The following is a 17,008-nucleotide window of genomic DNA, read 5'->3' as shown; positions in this document are numbered from 1 at the left end:
TTATTATAATGGACCTTTTATTTGGGCAAAGATCCATCGTGTGCAAATAAAGGCTCCATTATTTGCGCAGCGTCATGAGTGAATTGCGCCCGTCAGTCAAAAGCTTGCGACATTTATTTCATGTTGTTAATCATTTAAATGATACAGACAATAATTAAGGATGCTATTTGCTATGCAAACTTTAGTCACCTGTATTGGGCATAGTTATAGTTATAGTTTTAGTTTTTGTCCCCATTTTAACAGTTAATTCACAGCTGTTGTAAATGGTTTTGAAATTGTAAGTGGTTTTAATTTCTTTATTGTATTTCAAACATGTAAATGCTATTGATATAAGAAGAAACTGGGACAGTTGGGGTGGCCCTACAGAGGGACCCTCATGGGCCACCGTACATAACAACAGAGAACAGGCACCAAACCACTTCAACTCAAACCACTTCCAGAGGTGGCCAGGGACGCATCTGACCAGTAGGCTTTGCGGTGGGAACAGTCACTGATGCTTCCTGGGGTGGTGGCGGCGTCACAGGAAAATACCGAAGCGTCATCCTTGTATTCCTTTAAGATAATGTGACAGTCTGAATTATACAGTCTTTCCAAAGAAACAGTGGAAAAGAGCAAGGACTGTGGAAACACGGTGCTTTCTGGTGTTATGGGCAGAGGAGACCATCGAGCGCCATTCAGCTGAATGACGTGGACAATCCGATCTCAAGTGGTTACCCTGAAACGCATGATATGGATGCATCAGGGTTGAACGGCCCTGGGTGGCCGCTGTGTGATCCTATTAAATCTGACATTTGTCTTATTGGACTATAAACCAATTAGATGCTGGATTTACCGGACTGGACAGTCTACTGCTACGGATTCAGTAAATATCAATGGAAAAAGCATCATATCATTAAACTTTTCAGAATTCCAAACTTCCTAAAGAAGGAAACTGCATACGGAGCCTTTAAAGATCACTGTAATCTTTTTCAGTTCGTCATATATATACCAGATTGAGATTCAAATCAACACACTCGCCACCATCTTTTATTAGAAGACATTTAAACATAAAGGAAAGTTCTCACAACTTGACGTTTCTAAAATTCAGTCGAACAATAAACCTCCAGGGAAGTTCAGCATGGTCATTCTAATCACTATCAGTTATAGAGCTAAATATCTGTTGTAGTGAAGTGTAGTGAAGTCCACAGCGGTATAACGTTTTATGAACCAGCCATCGCTTGAGTAGAAGTTTGCCGTTAAAACTCCATGAACTTGATAAAAACAAATGCGTAAGGTTTAGCTGTACATCGGTTTGCAGTATGAAGGCTAGTTTTGAGTCGTTCCCTGACATCCCCTTGCATTGATTTTGAACAGTTACACTTTTCCACCTCATCATTTCTGTACAGTCTTTTTTTTTTTTTTTTTTACTTTCCTCCAACCTTCAGATCATATGGCTGATTCCCTGTGTGATGGCAAACAGCAAGAGCGACCAGTGTGGCTACGGTCAACGCTGTCGCCGCCACAGAGGTCGGAGCGAGGAATGGTCTCGCATCCCAAAAGTCCATATTCGTCCATTTGTAGTACCGTCGTCCCTCCACGGGGTGGCGTCCTCTCCCCCGGCACCCTCAGCAGCACTGCTCCGCTTCGATGAACCCCTCCTTCTCGTGGCCCCCGAGCTCCACTTCCGCGTAGCTGTTGTGACAACCCTGGTTCCGAAACTTCATGGAGGGCCAGTAGTTGTTGGTGCGTCGCTGAGAGAGCGAGAGAGAGAGAGAGAGAGAGAGCGATTTAGCCGTCCGACCAAGGTGGCGCACAGAAACCCGACGGGGCGCTGAAGGGGAGATTTTACCTGCATGAGGTAGAACGGCGGGGCGACCGTAGGGTGTGTGTTGATGTAGTAGACGGCCAGCAGGGTCAAAGCCACGAGCAGAACCAGAGCGGCCACGACGCCTGCAATGATGGCGGTGTTCTCCGTTATCCCCGGGTGGCTCGGGGTGCCCGTCTGTAAATCTGCAGGGGAGGAAGACACATTGCGGTAACGGGAATTAGAAGAAGTGACCGTTTCACGTGAAAAACCATCGTTTTTCTTTCTCATTTCAGAAAACTTTTACATTGTGAAAATGATGTCCGTCTCATTGGCCATCTACTGAGCATGTGCACAACTATTAATTACTACGCCTGAGGTGCACATCCACAGTAGCAGTGTTTCAGAAAAATGCAACAAAAGTTGAACATTTTTTTCATTTGTGTGGTATCTTACGTTTGTGTCGCATCTTTAAAATTCATCTTGTGGCTTCTGTATCTGTGTTGTGTCTTTTGTAGAGTGTGTTGTTGTTGTAACTTTAATATTTCTGTATTTGTTTTGTAAAGTTTCAATTTGTTGTTATAAGTTTAACTTTTGCATTGTGGCTTTCGTATATTTGCGTCTTGTGGTATTATATTACCTGTGTCATGGTAAGATCGAGTTTGTCTGTTGACAAGATGGCTCAAAAACTAACGAGCGGATCGGTACACGGGTGCATTTTGATCGAAGAAAGAGCCCATTAAATTTGAAGGTGTGATCCAGATCAATGGATGGCGATGACATCCAACCGACAGATATCTTGTGTTCAGAAACTCACCCTGAGTGACCGGCTGGTCTTCAGACTCTGTGGAAGACGGAGTCGGCTGTGGGGACGAGTGGTTGAAGGAGGTCATCGATCCTTCTGGCAGCACTGGGTTGTAGTCCTCGCACGTGCCTTTAGCCTGAATGAACACGCTCAGGAAATTACTCCGATTTAAGTCTCCATTTTGCACGATGGTGTCACGTGTCTCACCTCTTCAGGACAGTTGTAATCCAGCCACTCTTGTCTGTGTCGGTCGATGCCGTCGGAACATCTGCAATTCAGGCGGCACATTGAGGAAAGCCAGACTCTCGGTCGCCTTCAGAACACGATAAATCAAACGTCTCCTCACCGCTGCAGCGTGTTGCACCAACCGCAGCCGCTCGTCAAGTTGGACGACACGCAGAGATCGCAGGACGTGTGCTGGAGACAAGCTGTGGGACGCAGATGTGTGGACGTTGTTCGACAGGTTACAGAGGTGAAGGATTCGGTTGTTGTCACGTGAGAGTCGGGCTACTCACTGGGCAGCGGCGTGAACTCGAAGGCGGATCTGCTTACAATCTTTGTGGTGTTGATTTCAACGCGGTGATATTCATAGATGGTCCGACGCTTTGCATCTTAAAGGCAGATTGAAGGCAATTCAAAACACGACTGCAGAAGAAGTGGATGTCTTTGATGCAAATCATTCAGACCGTCCTTCTGAAGAAGGTGCGGTGCTGCATCGTCAATCACTGTCGAGTCTGTTTTCCATTTTCATTGGTCCATAATTTGCACTTTTGGGTTTTCAAGCATTTTTGACGGAATGCCAAATGAGTAGTTTGCCTGTGGAGAACTGACCTGAGAGCTGCGCAGCAGGGAGTAGAGCCATGAAGGCGTCGGACAGTCCCACTTTCACTGGATGCTCGGTGGAGTTGATCCTCTCCACGGGTACAGGAACCTTAAGAACAACCGCAGAGTTTGTAGCCTTAGAAAAAGAAGTTCAACCAATAACACGACGGGCGGCGCCATTACCTCTCTGTAGTTGAACACGATGGTTCCGTTTCTGTGGAGGGCCGCCTGGAAGGTGAAGGGTCCTTCGTCTTCCCTGTCCTTTAGCCGCACTTTGTCCCACTGGACCACGAAGAGGTTTCCTGTGCGGAAGCAGACACAGAAGCTGCTCAGGCCTCGCCGGTGGCTCCCCCGTGTTCCGGCCGGCGCTCAGGAGCTCAAACGTACCGTTGTCCAAGTACCTCACCGTCGAGTTCTTGGAGAAGCTGGGGTCAAAGTTGGCCATGAGGGGAGCGACGTACTGTGTGGCCGTCAGCATCCGATGAGTAACCTCGCCCATGAAGATGAAGCCTGAAGGGGGAAGAAGAGGCCAGAAACACAGGCGCATGTTTGAAAGAGACTTCGTTCAGGAGTAGCGTGAAGAATTTCAGGCGTCCGCGGCGTGCTGTCCCTGTTCCTGATGGAGCGGTGAAGCTCCTGGGGTGAAAGGTGAAACGCTGTGCTGTATTTCACACCACAAGTTTTCATTAAAGTCAGTCTTATGTTGAGATTGTCATTTCCATTAGCAATTGTTTAGTTTTGTGAAAATATCGAAGTTTTATCATGTGTACTTGGTGCCACAACAAAGGAAAACTTTAACAGTTATTATGGCACTGTTTTATCAGTTTGGCCCACAGACATGACGTTGTACTGCATGTGGCCTTTGAAGAAATGTATCTGAAATACTTTCCTCAGGAGAATGATTAAATAGGTCTATTAAAGTACAATAATTTGTCAACAAATGTGTGTATATATAAAGAATAAAAGTTCATTATCTAAGATGTCGAATGTACGGTATATTGCATGATGATTTGACTCAAATATGAATAAAATTGCATATCTATAGTTAAAAGTATCCAATAATGCTGCTTATATTAATGTGACTATTTCTTCCAACTACTGTAAAAACCTTGATTGGAAAAGTGGTGGTCCCTTGATTAAATTACTGGTTCAATTCAAGTAATGTAACCCATTTGTATTTTCATTAACTGCAGTTCTGAACAAATAATTGACTTCCCTGAAGGGACCGTGTCTATCAATCATAATGTGGGATAAAGATAACAAGGCTATAAGCAATTAAAGCAGAAATGGTGTGAAGTGAGAATCACCTCCAGTGGCTACGATGGTTTGTCTCACGTAGTGTCCATAAAAGGGAAAATCGAAGGAAAGTGCTACCATCTGTTAAAAAAAAAACAAAAAAGAGAGACAAGAAATCAGACGTGAGCCGGAGTTTGGAGGAGGGGTTTGTGTTTTTGTTGTTCTCCTCACCGCTGCCTGTCGGTGTGCGTTGGACAGGATGCCGTGGACTCTGACTTGGCTTTGGTGCAGGTTGTTCAAATCCACCCACAAGTCCTCAGTGCGACTGTCAGTTGGACCAAAGCTCTCCCACCGGTAGTACTTGTGGGTGTCCTCCTGGGAGAAAGAGGCAGAGAAATGAAGCCAATGGAGAGAGAAACCACCCCAAGATCACAGCTGGGGTGAATTGGGGGGCAAGAGAAAGAGCACTGTTGTACGTCGGCTCTGCACAACGGGAGGGATTGTGAGCCGCTTTTCTCCTGGGGTAGTGGTTGAATCTATATCCACAACAGCTAGAAGGTTGTGGGTTTGAATCCCAGCCAGGCCCAGAATCTCCAGTTTACCCCATATTCAGAAAACTCGCAAGTGAGGTTTTTTTTTCGGGCTCTGTTTACACAACAACGATCCATCTTTTTGAAAAAGCTCCGACTCTGGACGAGTAAATGGACCAAATTCACAAATGACGGCCTCCGGAGTGTCTGAAACATGTCAGCAAGGTGAAAATCATCTTTTCATCACTTGTTTGTCGCTTAAAAAGCAACGCTCTAAAGTAAGAAACCACAAAAATGAACACAAGTCATCTATTTACTACGGCCGTATCTGCCTGAGCAGGAGTAGTGTTTCCATGGAGACGAACTCAAAACCTATCACCTTAAATACCGTTTTCAAAAACTTGCGTTTTCAGTGGCTCGGAGCTCCGTTGTCATGCAGACGGACGCCCAGAACGCAACAAAGGTTTTGCGTTTTCATATGGAAACCTCGCCGTTGAAACGGGGGCCTGAGCCTGGAGAACAGTTTTAACTGATGAAGCCAAGTGGACATTTAAAAAGAAAAATAAAGAAAGAAATAAAAGGCATCGACACGTGTTTGGTTCATGCCTTAAGGACTTCTGACACCACACTCTGGTTTAGCCCTCAAGCCTCCCGCCTCCACTTGAGGGAGCCGTTTTGCTTGTTTACACGCTGCTGTGACAGGAAGGCTTGGCACCTGCATGCAGGTTCCCTCTGCTGACGGCGTTATTAATGCACGCCTCGGCCCGAGGTGACGGAGAGCGATGGTTCTGGGGTTTAAGTACGGGCCCAGAAAGTGGAGCAGTTAAATGCAGCACGCTCACAAACCTCTCCGGCTGCTCCACATACAGCAAGTGACCCACTTCTTCCTCCCATCTCCACCGCCTGACAGCGGTCTGTGTTTTCCACAGAGGGGGGTCCGGGGGGGTTTCAAGTTGGTGGTGGGGGGGGGGGGAGTTAAATGCACACTGTGCCTCCACAGCTGATTGATCCGCTGAAGACTTTCTGATTGGACGGGAGATGCCAGTGTCTTGGAAGTTGTCGGATAAAAACAGCTGCAGCAGCAGCAGCAGCGGTGCAACAGGGCTGTTTGTGATCCTGTCCGAGTGAGTCATTCACAAGCACACACTCGTGCACACGCACGTGCACGTGCACACGCACCGTCACGGCTAAACAAACAGTGTAAGTTGGCAGGAGGAAGACAGCGTCTGTTTCTCATTTGAAATGTTGAGAGAAAAATACCCGACGCTACACAATTTATTTGGGCTAAGTTTTACTGAAGCTAATGAAAGATGAGTCTGGGTCATGCAATGGACACACACACACACACACACACACACACATACACACACACACCACACACACACACACACACACACACACACACACCTGTTTCTTTTTCAAACTCTACCAACAGCTGAGTTACTTTTGCATCAACTTTTATTTTACTCATTAATGCAAGTAAACAGTGACAATCTTTCTCATGTGCATAGTCACACACACACACACACACACACACACACACACACACACACACACACACACACACACACACACACACACACACACATCTAGTAATAATTGCTGTGATCATTATGGCAATGTGTGTATTTTGGATGTCGGTGTTGGAACACCAATCTGTCTTTTGACAGATCTCTTGCAGTTCAGATTACAGCATTTCCATTTGATTAAGAACATGTACAGTACCTGCTTATCACATCTACTTCACTACTGCGTCATAGCAAACGTTTCAGCCATTGTTGTTGTCTATTCTTCCTACTGCTTCTTTGAAGGACTCGATACACCCCCCTGTGGTGCAAACGCATACTGCAACATTATGCTGCTGAATAGTTTAGTTTATATTCAATCGACATTGAGCAAGAATGTGATTGCACCTCCAGAGCTCCAGTATTTCATGACTTGTATTAAGAAGCGACTCGCATATCAAAATGTTTTTTTAATTCACTTTATGATGCTTTTTATTTTTGATGGATACGACATACTGCAGTTTACGTGACAACCTTTCAAGTGTAAAACTGTTGAGTTTTTTTGGGGGGGGGGCCCCGTTTACACAGGTGAAACGACTCCCACAATTATGAAATATGATGCAAATGGCATGTGAACCTGCGGAGAGTTTGTTGTTTCTGTCTCACCACTATTCTGAACATGTTGTCCGGCAGCGTGGCGAATTCCACTCCTCCTCCTCCTCCTCCTCCTCCCTGTGCGTTTGGCGTTCCTCGGCGTTGCGTCTGCTCGTCTCTCCTCACTCTGGTGAAACTGGACGGACCGCCATCTGTCCGCAGAGCCGTCCCACCGTGTGCACCTAGAACCAGACCGAGTTAGCAGAAACATCCATCAACAACCAGCCTGTTTAAACATTTGACTCACTTGCCACTTTTCATTTGACCCTTGACCTCTTGATTATTTTTCTTTGGTTATAACCATGCTGGTGGGGATTCCACTATTGGAAAGCTTGTTTTACTTCCCTTTCATACCTGCACATCCCACAAATGTGTGTTGCTAACAAACCTCAGAAAGATGAACTGTCAGGCTCTCTATTGCCAAAGACCGTGAGATAATCTACTTAACACACATTTCTTTACTTCTTAAATATAGTAAATAATTTCATAACCATTAATCCTGATTATCTTTAACATGAGGTGAACCAAAAGCTGAAGGAACATGCAAATCTGGTAAAGGGAAACATGTATGACAATTACAATAAATGACAAGGAAGTTACATTTTTATATCATTAATTTGTTCCAATCATGTCAAAAGATCTACAAAATACAAATGGAAAATCTATTGATACGAAGTTGATTATAGTTTTACACGTGCACGCACATATGTACACATACATAATGCATATATTGAATCCAGCATGTCTGAAAAAGGATTGCAAGAAGTCAATCTTATTTAATCCCTCCCCCTTCTCCAATATTCAAACTTTACAATCACCCTGCTTCCTGAATCCTAAGTGTTAAAAAAAATTACTAAATTATAAAATTAAGGATCATGGGGTGAGCTATCTGTGTATATATGCATTCATATTGCAACTTTTATTTACCCATAGTTTCAGGTATAAAAAGAGAATAATATAATTTCATAATTCAGGAAAAAATCATAATAATGAAAAATGGGCAATGTTCTTTTGTACTCTGTGATTATATTTCCTGTTTATTGGAAACTATTCTTTAGATCCTAATCAAAAGCTGCGAGGATTTACACAAGCTCACCTCAAACAGTACTAGTACCAGAGTGAAAAAAAAAAGTTTTCTTTACGTCTCATGTAGAAATTGAGATGTGATTCCTTTTTAATCTTCCCTTTTCAAACTAAATGATGTACTGTGTGTATCTTGGCTGCTTTTTAAGGAACAGCAGCTCACGGCTCAACTTTCTGTGGTGCCAACGTTGAACTTTCTAAAAGATTCCCAAGCTTTTGGAGTCTTTCTCTGTTGGTGTGTGTGTGTGTGCGTCTGCACACCACCTACATCTGCTTGACAGATCATACGGCAGCGTTTATATTTCCCCGGCTGATCCGTGTCTCGCTCTCCACGTTTCACAACATCAGCAGAACGGGCTGATTGTTCATTTCAGAAGCTTTCTGTCTGGATTCTTACATGAGCTGTTATTTCACCAAACTGAGCCGTTAAGTAACAGCGTGTTATGAACATCTCCATGATGGGAAAGATTAAAAAATAAAAATAAAATCAGCTGTAGGGCTGGACCCCCGGGTTTGAAACGGAGATATTTAGACACTCTGGATCACACTTGAAAAACGCCAGATGTTTTTTTGCGCTTTTCAGTCTTGAGCTGGTTTTATTGATTTGACATGGATCATTTTGCTCCAATCAAGTTGTAATGCTTCAGCACACAGCGTTTGAATTCATCTCTGAATTTGAACATGTTTTTCTTTCCTGTTAGCAGTTGTTGGGCTAGAAATTCTTGCTGCCAATTAGTTGGAAACAAGATTTACTTTTACAGGTCGCAACAGGAAATCCCCTGAAACATTCATAATATCATACAGTTCACTGTTCACAGTTGACCAAAACAATTTAAACAGGCTTTTTAAAAAAAAACAAAAAAAAACAAAACAATTAAACTCAGCATTTAACTTATTTTTCAGGTTTTGTTAGAAGTCAGAATGTCTTGACTGCTTGAAAATGCATAAAGGTATCAATCTGTGCAGTGACCACAGGCGATCATAAACGTACTATGTGATGTAGAATGTTAGCTCAGAAGCAGCTGAGAGGTAGGAGGGCGATGGGGTGGATGGATGGATCCAACACCAGACCTTCATTCACTGAAGGAATTTAAGTAAAAAGGTGATTTGGAGACATTTAATGCCTCAAATAAAGTTGTAAAAAAAACAAAAAAACAATCTCGCTTGAATCTTCCCTGTAGAATAAGATTCCAGTTTATTAAAAAAAGCAAACCTGTTAACACAGCATTTTAAATAAAAATGCGTCGTTTTTGTTTCAGAAGATTTTGTGTTGACTAAACTCTCCATTTTACACAAATGGTCGACCTGCAAAGAAAAAAAAGATGTGGATTTCCTTTCATGCCACTGGTGGGTGCTGTTTGCTTTCGTAATGAAAGCACAGATGCGCAGAGAACAATATGCTATAAACGTTAACAACACGCATCAATTTATATGGACAGACGATGAAGTTGACAGTTTTATAGTTGACAGTCACCTGCAGATTTGTGGTTTCATTGAAAACGTTCCCGCCTTATGAGGACACTTGCAGTGGAATTTTCTATTGTTCAGTAGATTAAAAAAAACAAACGAAAAGGTCTTGGGAGACAAAGTGGAACAAAAGATTGAAATGCAGAGAGGTTATCACGGACTCCAGGGAGATCTGTCTAATGAGGGATCCTGTTTGATTACGGTGCAGTGGAAGCTATTTCCTCCGCTTCGTCGCAAGCGGCTCTTAATTGGGTCAGATAGGCGCTCGTCGTCGGGCCTAAACAGCTGAGGAGGTGTTAAACGGCAGGGGGAGAAGGAGGCGGAGGAGGAACACTGAAAGCAGCGGATAAGATCGTGTCACAACAGAAATCAAACCGCAGTGGCGTTCACGAGCGTGCCCTGCGCTTCTCTGCAAACCTCAAACTTTATAGGTCACTCGGAGATCCTGTTTTACAAACTCGCTAAGTGCCGGACTTGCTTTCTTTCCTGGAACATCTCTGCCCTCGTCTAACTGTCTGCATGTGGGCCTGGATGAACGTCCAATGAAAACGGGGCTAAAAAGAGTTCAAGAGTGGGCCGGGCTCTCATGACTCACGTCAGGCTGACCTCGGTAGCGTCAGATCTGGCAGACACATGTGGATGCTGTGCTGGGAATGTGCAAATCTGGTACAGAGAGAGGAAAGGGGGGGGGGATGGAAGAAAAACCTCTTGATGACTTTGACACAAGGCTCAAAGCTGCAGTGTGTGAAGTGACAGATGTGACAAGTCGGCTGATGCTTTTACCGTAAATTTAAACCGTTTCATTCATTTGGGCTGCAAACGGAGCATCCGACAGGTTACCGTGTGAATCGAAAACCCTGCGCGCGTGAAAAGCCTGATTTTTAACGCTCTTTTGAGTCCTAGTCATACCTGTGATCCTGCCAGCTCATTTTCTATAATTAACAGTTACAGCAGAGCTATTTGGAGGGGACGGGAACCTGACCACATCTTCTTCTTCGTCAGATCTCTCTGCATTGCAGCAACAGCCTTGCATATCTTGTGGGAGTGACAATCGAACTAGGTCAGTGGATGTTGAACCATATAAAACGTGCTATGGATTCACAGTCCATTCATTCCTTTACTGCCACTTGCTCCGTCTTCATCTTTTCACATAAAGAAACAGTAGCTTTGGCGCGTTTCCAGGAAGGCCAAACGTACAACATCCGAAGAGGAAAAAGGGCCCCACTTTTTCACGCTGAAGGCGAGACGGCCGCTTAAAGCAGACTCTACATAAACCAGAGCCACGTTCCGCGACTTTGGAGTCAAATGGCCTTTCAGCCTGTTCAGATGGATGAAATCCATGGATGAAGGATCAATTTCCTTCTCTTTCTGAATAAAGAAACTTTGAAGTTCGAGTGGTAGCAGAGACGCGTCTGGGGGCACGAACGTCACGTACCCGGTGGTGAAGCGGGGGAAGAGAGAGAGAGAGAGAATTATCTGCAGACCCGTGAGAGGGGAACAAAAAGCTGACATCTTTACTCCAGAGTCAAACCATCCGGGGAGAGTGAAAGCATTGTGTTCCTTCCAAACACAGCAGAAGGAGAGATGATTAGATCTCAAGATGCAAAGTGTCGACCCAGCGGCACTCGGTGGAAGTGAATCGCAGAGTTGCCGTGAGGACGGACGTGTGTACATCAACGCTTCGCATGAAGGAATCGTTGACGGAGGATCCATCACGACGCGGGGTCTCGGCTTCCTGCGACGCCGCGGCGAAGTGCATCGGGTTTTATAACCAGACAAGGAAGCCACTTGGCTGCATTGTCCGCAGGAACAGCAGTAACCATAGCACACGATCACAAACACTGGCAGCTCCAGCGATAAGGATTCAAAGAGCAAAAAGCAAAAACGAGGGTCTTTAAATAAATACAGACAAATTGATCTGTTGAGAAACTCATTATTTTGGGAGGATTTGTTTACATTTGGAACCGCTTTTCCCATTTTTTGCTTCCTCCGACATGCGATTCCAGTTTGCAGATTGGCTCGGGCAGTTGGAGTTAACAATTTTTTTAGTGGAGTAATATTTGTAGTTTCTTCTGTTTGGGATTATTTTGGTTAGAAATGAGGATTAAGCTCTGGCTAACCAAACTCGAATGAAAATACAGTTTATTCCTCAGCTGGAACTCTTTTAATTTCCACTGCGATGCTTAACAGAAAATGTTTGTTTGGATGGATAAACATGGCAGCTGCAGTGGTACCACCAGGAGAAACACTATAACTGTGGACCGACTCATTTCCTGCAGGCTGAAGTCATAACACTGGAGATATTTGTAGTGGAAATCCAGGACGGGCTGCAGAGAAGAGCCACAAAGCTGTCAGCGCGCGGGTCGGCTTCTCGTTGTGATGTTAGGTGCTTTCTTAGGCGCGAGTACTTCCACAAACAGATTTCACTAGAAAACCGTGGCGACAGGCTCACGCTGTGAAAATGACCCATAGTTTATGGAAACTGTCTTTCCAGTGACCACAGGAGATCATAAGTGTGCTATGAGAGGTCACATGTTGGCTGAGGGATAGCTGGAAGCTGGAGGGCTATGGATGGAAGAACAAACCTGCACCCAGTGAAGGAATTTAAGTTAAAAAGATTAGATTTTTTATTTGATGCCTCAAATATAGCCACTTTAAAACAGACTAGCAAGTATCTTCTCCTTAACCTAACCAACCTTTGACTGCTTAAAACTTTAAAAGAGATGTTTCTGCCTGTACTCAGGCCCCATTCACACCACAACGTTTTCAAGTGAAAACCAGAAAAATTCTGTTTGATTTCGGGCGTCCGATAATGACAATGGCGCTCGGAGCCACTGAAAACACAACTTTTTGAAAACGATCGGACTCCGTCTCCATGGAAACGAGGGGGGGGAAAAAACGCAACTTCCTGAAAACACTTGGGCTCACACTGTGTAGACCCCGGCAACGCTGGTACTGCTCATGCACACCACGGCCGTAGTAAATGGCAGTTCTGCACATGCTCAGTAGATTAACAATCAGAACAATGTTTCCGCCGTCATGTCATGACTCCCAGTCCATAATCTCCTGGGATTGGTGGTTTTATAATTGACAGTCATCGTAATAACAACCCAACTTGGTTGTCTGTCCATGCGAATGTCCGTGTGTGAGAAACGGATCATACAGTGTAATTCTTTTTTTGGGGATGGGGAGGATGACAGAGAGATGCTCATTCTCTAATTTAACATGAGAATAATGTCTGAGGATAAGGTAGAATTGAAGATAAGGCAGACTATTCACTGGGAAGTAAGTTTGAGTGGAATTTCAATGTAATGGTGAGACGTAATCGGACAATATTAACTGATAAGATCGGAGATTAACCTGAAAATAGGATGGACTCGTCCTCGAGAGATATGTACATATTATGTCATTTAACGTATTGGATAAATAAGATGAGACAATATGAGACATAATGAGACGTATCAAGATATCACAAAGGAAAAGTGGTGTGATTTTTGGTATTTTTACCGCATAGCAAGTATGTTCAAAGTTGTAATCCTGGTTACACTTAGAGTTTGCATGTTTCCCTGAGTTAGTTTCTCTTTTTGTTAATTCTCTTTTTCCCTGTGTTGGTTCTCTTTCTGTTAGTTTCTCTTTTTGTTAGTTCTCTTTTTCCCTGTGTTAGTTCTCTGTGTCTAACTAACATAGTTTCCTGTGTTGGTTCTCTTTTTGTGTAAGTCCTCTTTTTGTGTTGGTTCTCTTTTTGTGTAAGTTCTCTTTTTGTGTTAGTTCTCTTTTTTCGTCCCGCGGTCCAACCACAAGGCAAAGCTGAAAAGACCATCAATTTTTGGGAAACGTGTTCTGTACTCATGGATGAGATCTGTTTTGCACGAGATAAAATTACCGACTCTGTTTGCAAAGTGGAAGTGGAATTTAGCACAACACTCAAAAAGGTCCAGCAAAATATCAAAATGTAAAGAATTTACCTTTTAAATCTTCACATTAGAGGTGAGAGTAACCCTATAAAAATTTAATGTTACAAAGACTAAGGCCCCGTTTACACAGGAATGTTTTCAAGTGAAAATGTTAAACTTTCGTTAGGTTTTGGGTGACTGTGCTTTGAGCTCGTCTCCATGGAAACTGGGGTAAAAAAAAATGCAATTTTGGGGGGAAAAGCTGCTGCCGTGGTAAATAGTTCTGCACATGCTCAGTAGCTGGACAATCGGAATAAAGTTTTCCTCCATTGTGTCATGATTCCCAGTCCATATTTTCCTGGGACTTGGTAGTTTTATAGTTGACAGTCACTGTTATAACAATCTAACTTGGTCGTCTGTCCGCGAGAATGTCCGTGTTGTTTTCAGACACCGTTTTCAAAATGTTGCTGTGTAAGCGAGAAACGAAAATACACAAATACAAGCGTTGTCACTTGGGACGTTTTCGTGTAAAACTGGGACGAAACTTCACGTCTGACTCGGGCAGTGTTGTGTAAATCATTGTGGCTTCGCTTCACTGTAAACAACTTTTTGGTGAACTTTGAAATGCAGGCTGTCTTCACCGTCCTGACCTCGGAAGAAAACCGGGGCGACCATTCAACAGATTTTCAGTTACTCTATCACGGTATTAACATTTGCTCAGACGTGAGACATCAGTGAAAGTGAATCAAAGTGATTGAGAGTTGGTTAATTACAAAGCTGCCTGCTTCAAAAAAAAAAAAAGAAAAAAGAAGCTGTTCCGCTTTCTGTCGTCAGCAATCGAAAGTTGATTGATTGATCTTCCCAGTGTACACAGAAGAGTTTAAAGTTGCGAGTAGATTTTATTCTGGATTTCAGGGGTTTTGTTGAGAGGAGGCCGGCGTCTCTGGTCTCCGTTGTGCAGGGGGTGTCCTCTGTAGAGCCGGGGCCTGATCACAGAAAGTGGGACCACAGGAGAGGCCAGAGAAACTGGAGCATCGCTGATTGTCAGAGGAGGAGGAGGAGGAGGAGGAGGAGAGGCAGCGGAAGAACGGGGCTGGCTAAAAATAATGCATCTCCAAGGAGAACCAAAATACATGTCATACACATACACATATAGTGGATGGCAGAGGAGTATATGACATCTTAATGTAGGAAATTCCAATAACAAAAAAAAAGTGCATTTCAGGTGATGAGAAAAATAAAAACCTCCTCGTTAAATCAGCTGTTGCTCTTATTGAATTTGTATTCAGCATAAAACCCCATTCTTTGAAGTTCGTCACATGATCAAGCAAAGGAGCACAAGACATTGGATTTTTAGAGATTTTAGGACCAGCATCCTCAAAAAAAAAAAACCTGCAGTCCCTCTTTCATGTGCTTCCTGTGATGGACAGAAAAGAGACGTCAGGCGACCTGTTCGCCTCACACATGGACGTATGCGTAGACACACACACACACCAGAGAAACACTGCACTAGTGTCTGCTGCTGACATTAGTGGCAAAAGATTCGAGAAATGTTTCTAAACCCTCCGGAATGCTTGAACGCCTGCGCTGAAGAAAAAAGTTGTGTTATTGCGAGTGTGCATGCGAGCCCCGAGTCAGTCAGCCCCGGTGCATTTGATATTGACATTGCAGTACAAAAAAAAAAAAAAAAAAGAGGTGGAGGCTTACCTTCACCTCCATGCTGGTGAGCCCAGCCGTTCAGCAGCTCGGCCTGGGAGAGACAGACGAGGAGAAGCGCCCAGAGCCCCATATCCAGCCGACTCGTCTCCCTCCTTCCCCGACTCTCCGGCACACTCCTCTCTGGCCTTCCTCCACCCTCTCAGAGGAACGGGGCGCCTCGCTCCACTCCCCTACCTTTCCTCTTTCCTCTTCGCCTCCGCTTCTCCCGCGCGGCTGCCTTTTTCCTCACCCCGGCCAAAGTTAACTGCTTTCCTCCCTCCTCCGTGTCCTCGCCGGGCCCTCACAGTGAAGTCTGGGATGACAAATCCATGGGATGCAGTGCAGCTGGATCAGCTGTGTCTTCTTGATGTGCCAATGTCATTATCCTCAACTTTTTAGTAACTCCTCTCTCCGTCTTTCCTCCCCCCCTCTTCCCGGGCTCTCTCTTTGTATCCTCGTTTCTTTCTCGAGCAGAGCTCAGGATTATTCTGACACTTCCCCAAAGAGGAGATATTTATGTGTTGTACATTTTTTCATTCCTTCTAAACTAAAAGAGAGCGAGAGAGAGAGAAAGAGAGAAAGGAGGAGCTTGTCTCCCCCATGTGGAAGCGTGTTGAACAAAAACAAATGGATAGATATATAGATAGATAGATGATGTTTATTTGAAAATATCGATTCCTCCCTGCCAAAGCTGGTTGATCAGAGAGAGAATGTGCAAACGGGCTCGAACCGGGGATTCCTTCACCGTGAGGTGCGAGTTCAAACCACTACGAGACCATGCAGCACCTACTTCTAGATTCTGTAAAGATTAAGTTCCCGTCGAAACATTTTCAAGTGAAAAAGCAAAACTTTCTCAAACTCTGCATCTCGCCCTGTGTCTCACTTCATCTTTCCAAACCTCCGGCCGTCACTGAAGAGCAGAAATTATCCACTACATTGGGGTACATTTGTGGTATGTGTACACATTTTTTTTTTTAAAACAACAAAAAAAAGCATTTGCCCCAAGCGTCATTGTCATGCAAACAAACAAAACGTAACGCAAGTTTTCCATTTTCATCTTGTTAATGGAGAGATCATTTTTGCCAATACCTCCTCAGTGCATTTGCTGTGCCCTCTTCTGAACCGCAGATAAGTTCACTTTTCTTTTTTTTTTTTTTCTGGTAACATGTCGGTGCAAAGCCTGCAACACCGTGTCCAACAGCCTGACTCATTTATGTGTTTTCAGTTGTTTCTGTTTTCCATGGCACGGAGGAACGAGATGCATCAGGCTTTGGCTACGCCGACTTGCAGCCTTTTGGTCTTTTCATTGGATTTTTTATTTTTATTTTTTGACTGTGTGAGAATATAGAAAAGCACCAGCTTAATCTGTGCCATCGTTGCATTTATGGCTGCCTTTTCTTTTGATTGTGAATCTACCAGTGGGATGTGATGATATAATATCAGTGGGATGAGATCTATATATATATATAGTTCTTCTCGCAATGCCACAATGAAATGCTTCGTTCGCGCCCCCGATGTATTTTTGTATAATA

The 17,008-nt window shown here is 44.0% G+C and overlaps 1 protein-coding gene across 2 annotated transcripts; it reads right to left on the bottom strand.

The window, feature by feature from the left end:
* Positions 1 to 1,010: 1,010 nt before the first annotated feature.
* LOC308146140 (plexin domain-containing protein 1-like) lies at positions 1,011 to 15,928 on the bottom strand. Of its 2 annotated transcripts, none has more exons than XM_080517811.1 (13): positions 15,486 to 15,928; positions 7,348 to 7,517; positions 4,878 to 5,021; positions 4,718 to 4,787; positions 3,798 to 3,920; positions 3,594 to 3,712; positions 3,420 to 3,519; positions 3,104 to 3,199; positions 2,935 to 3,016; positions 2,796 to 2,856; positions 2,601 to 2,724; positions 1,829 to 1,989; positions 1,011 to 1,730 (listed from the first exon to the last, which is right to left on the bottom strand). In XM_080517811.1, the coding sequence occupies exons 1-13, from the start codon at positions 15,565 to 15,567 to the stop codon at positions 1,605 to 1,607; spliced, it is 1,458 nt and encodes a 485-aa protein (XP_080373937.1). In that variant the 5' UTR covers positions 15,568 to 15,928; the 3' UTR covers positions 1,011 to 1,604. The 2 variants fall into 2 exon arrangements, with proteins under 2 accessions (XP_080373937.1, XP_080373938.1); XM_080517812.1 differs by having other exon boundaries at positions 15,492 to 15,928.
* Between the last annotated feature and the right edge of the window lie 1,080 nt (positions 15,929 to 17,008).

This window comes from Blennius ocellaris (genome assembly GCF_963422515.1).
Source record: "Blennius ocellaris genome assembly, chromosome: 21".
NCBI lineage: Eukaryota > Metazoa > Chordata > Actinopteri > Blenniiformes > Blenniidae > Blennius > Blennius ocellaris.
This window is presented reverse-complemented; position numbering and strand designations above follow the sequence as displayed.

Excerpts from the sequence above, each read along its gene's own strand:
- LOC308146140 (XM_080517811.1), bottom strand. The coding sequence starts at position 15,567 with ATGGGGCTCTGGGCGCTTCTCCTCGTCTGTCTCTCCCAGGCCGAGCTG. Across the intron at positions 5,022-7,347 it reads ACAACATGTTCAGAATAGTG|GAGGACACCCACAAGTACTA; the intron begins GTGAGACAGAAA and ends TCTTTCTCCCAG. Across the intron at positions 3,713-3,797 it reads GGTGAGGTACTTGGACAACG|GAAACCTCTTCGTGGTCCAG; the intron begins GTACGTTTGAGC and ends GCTTCCGCACAG.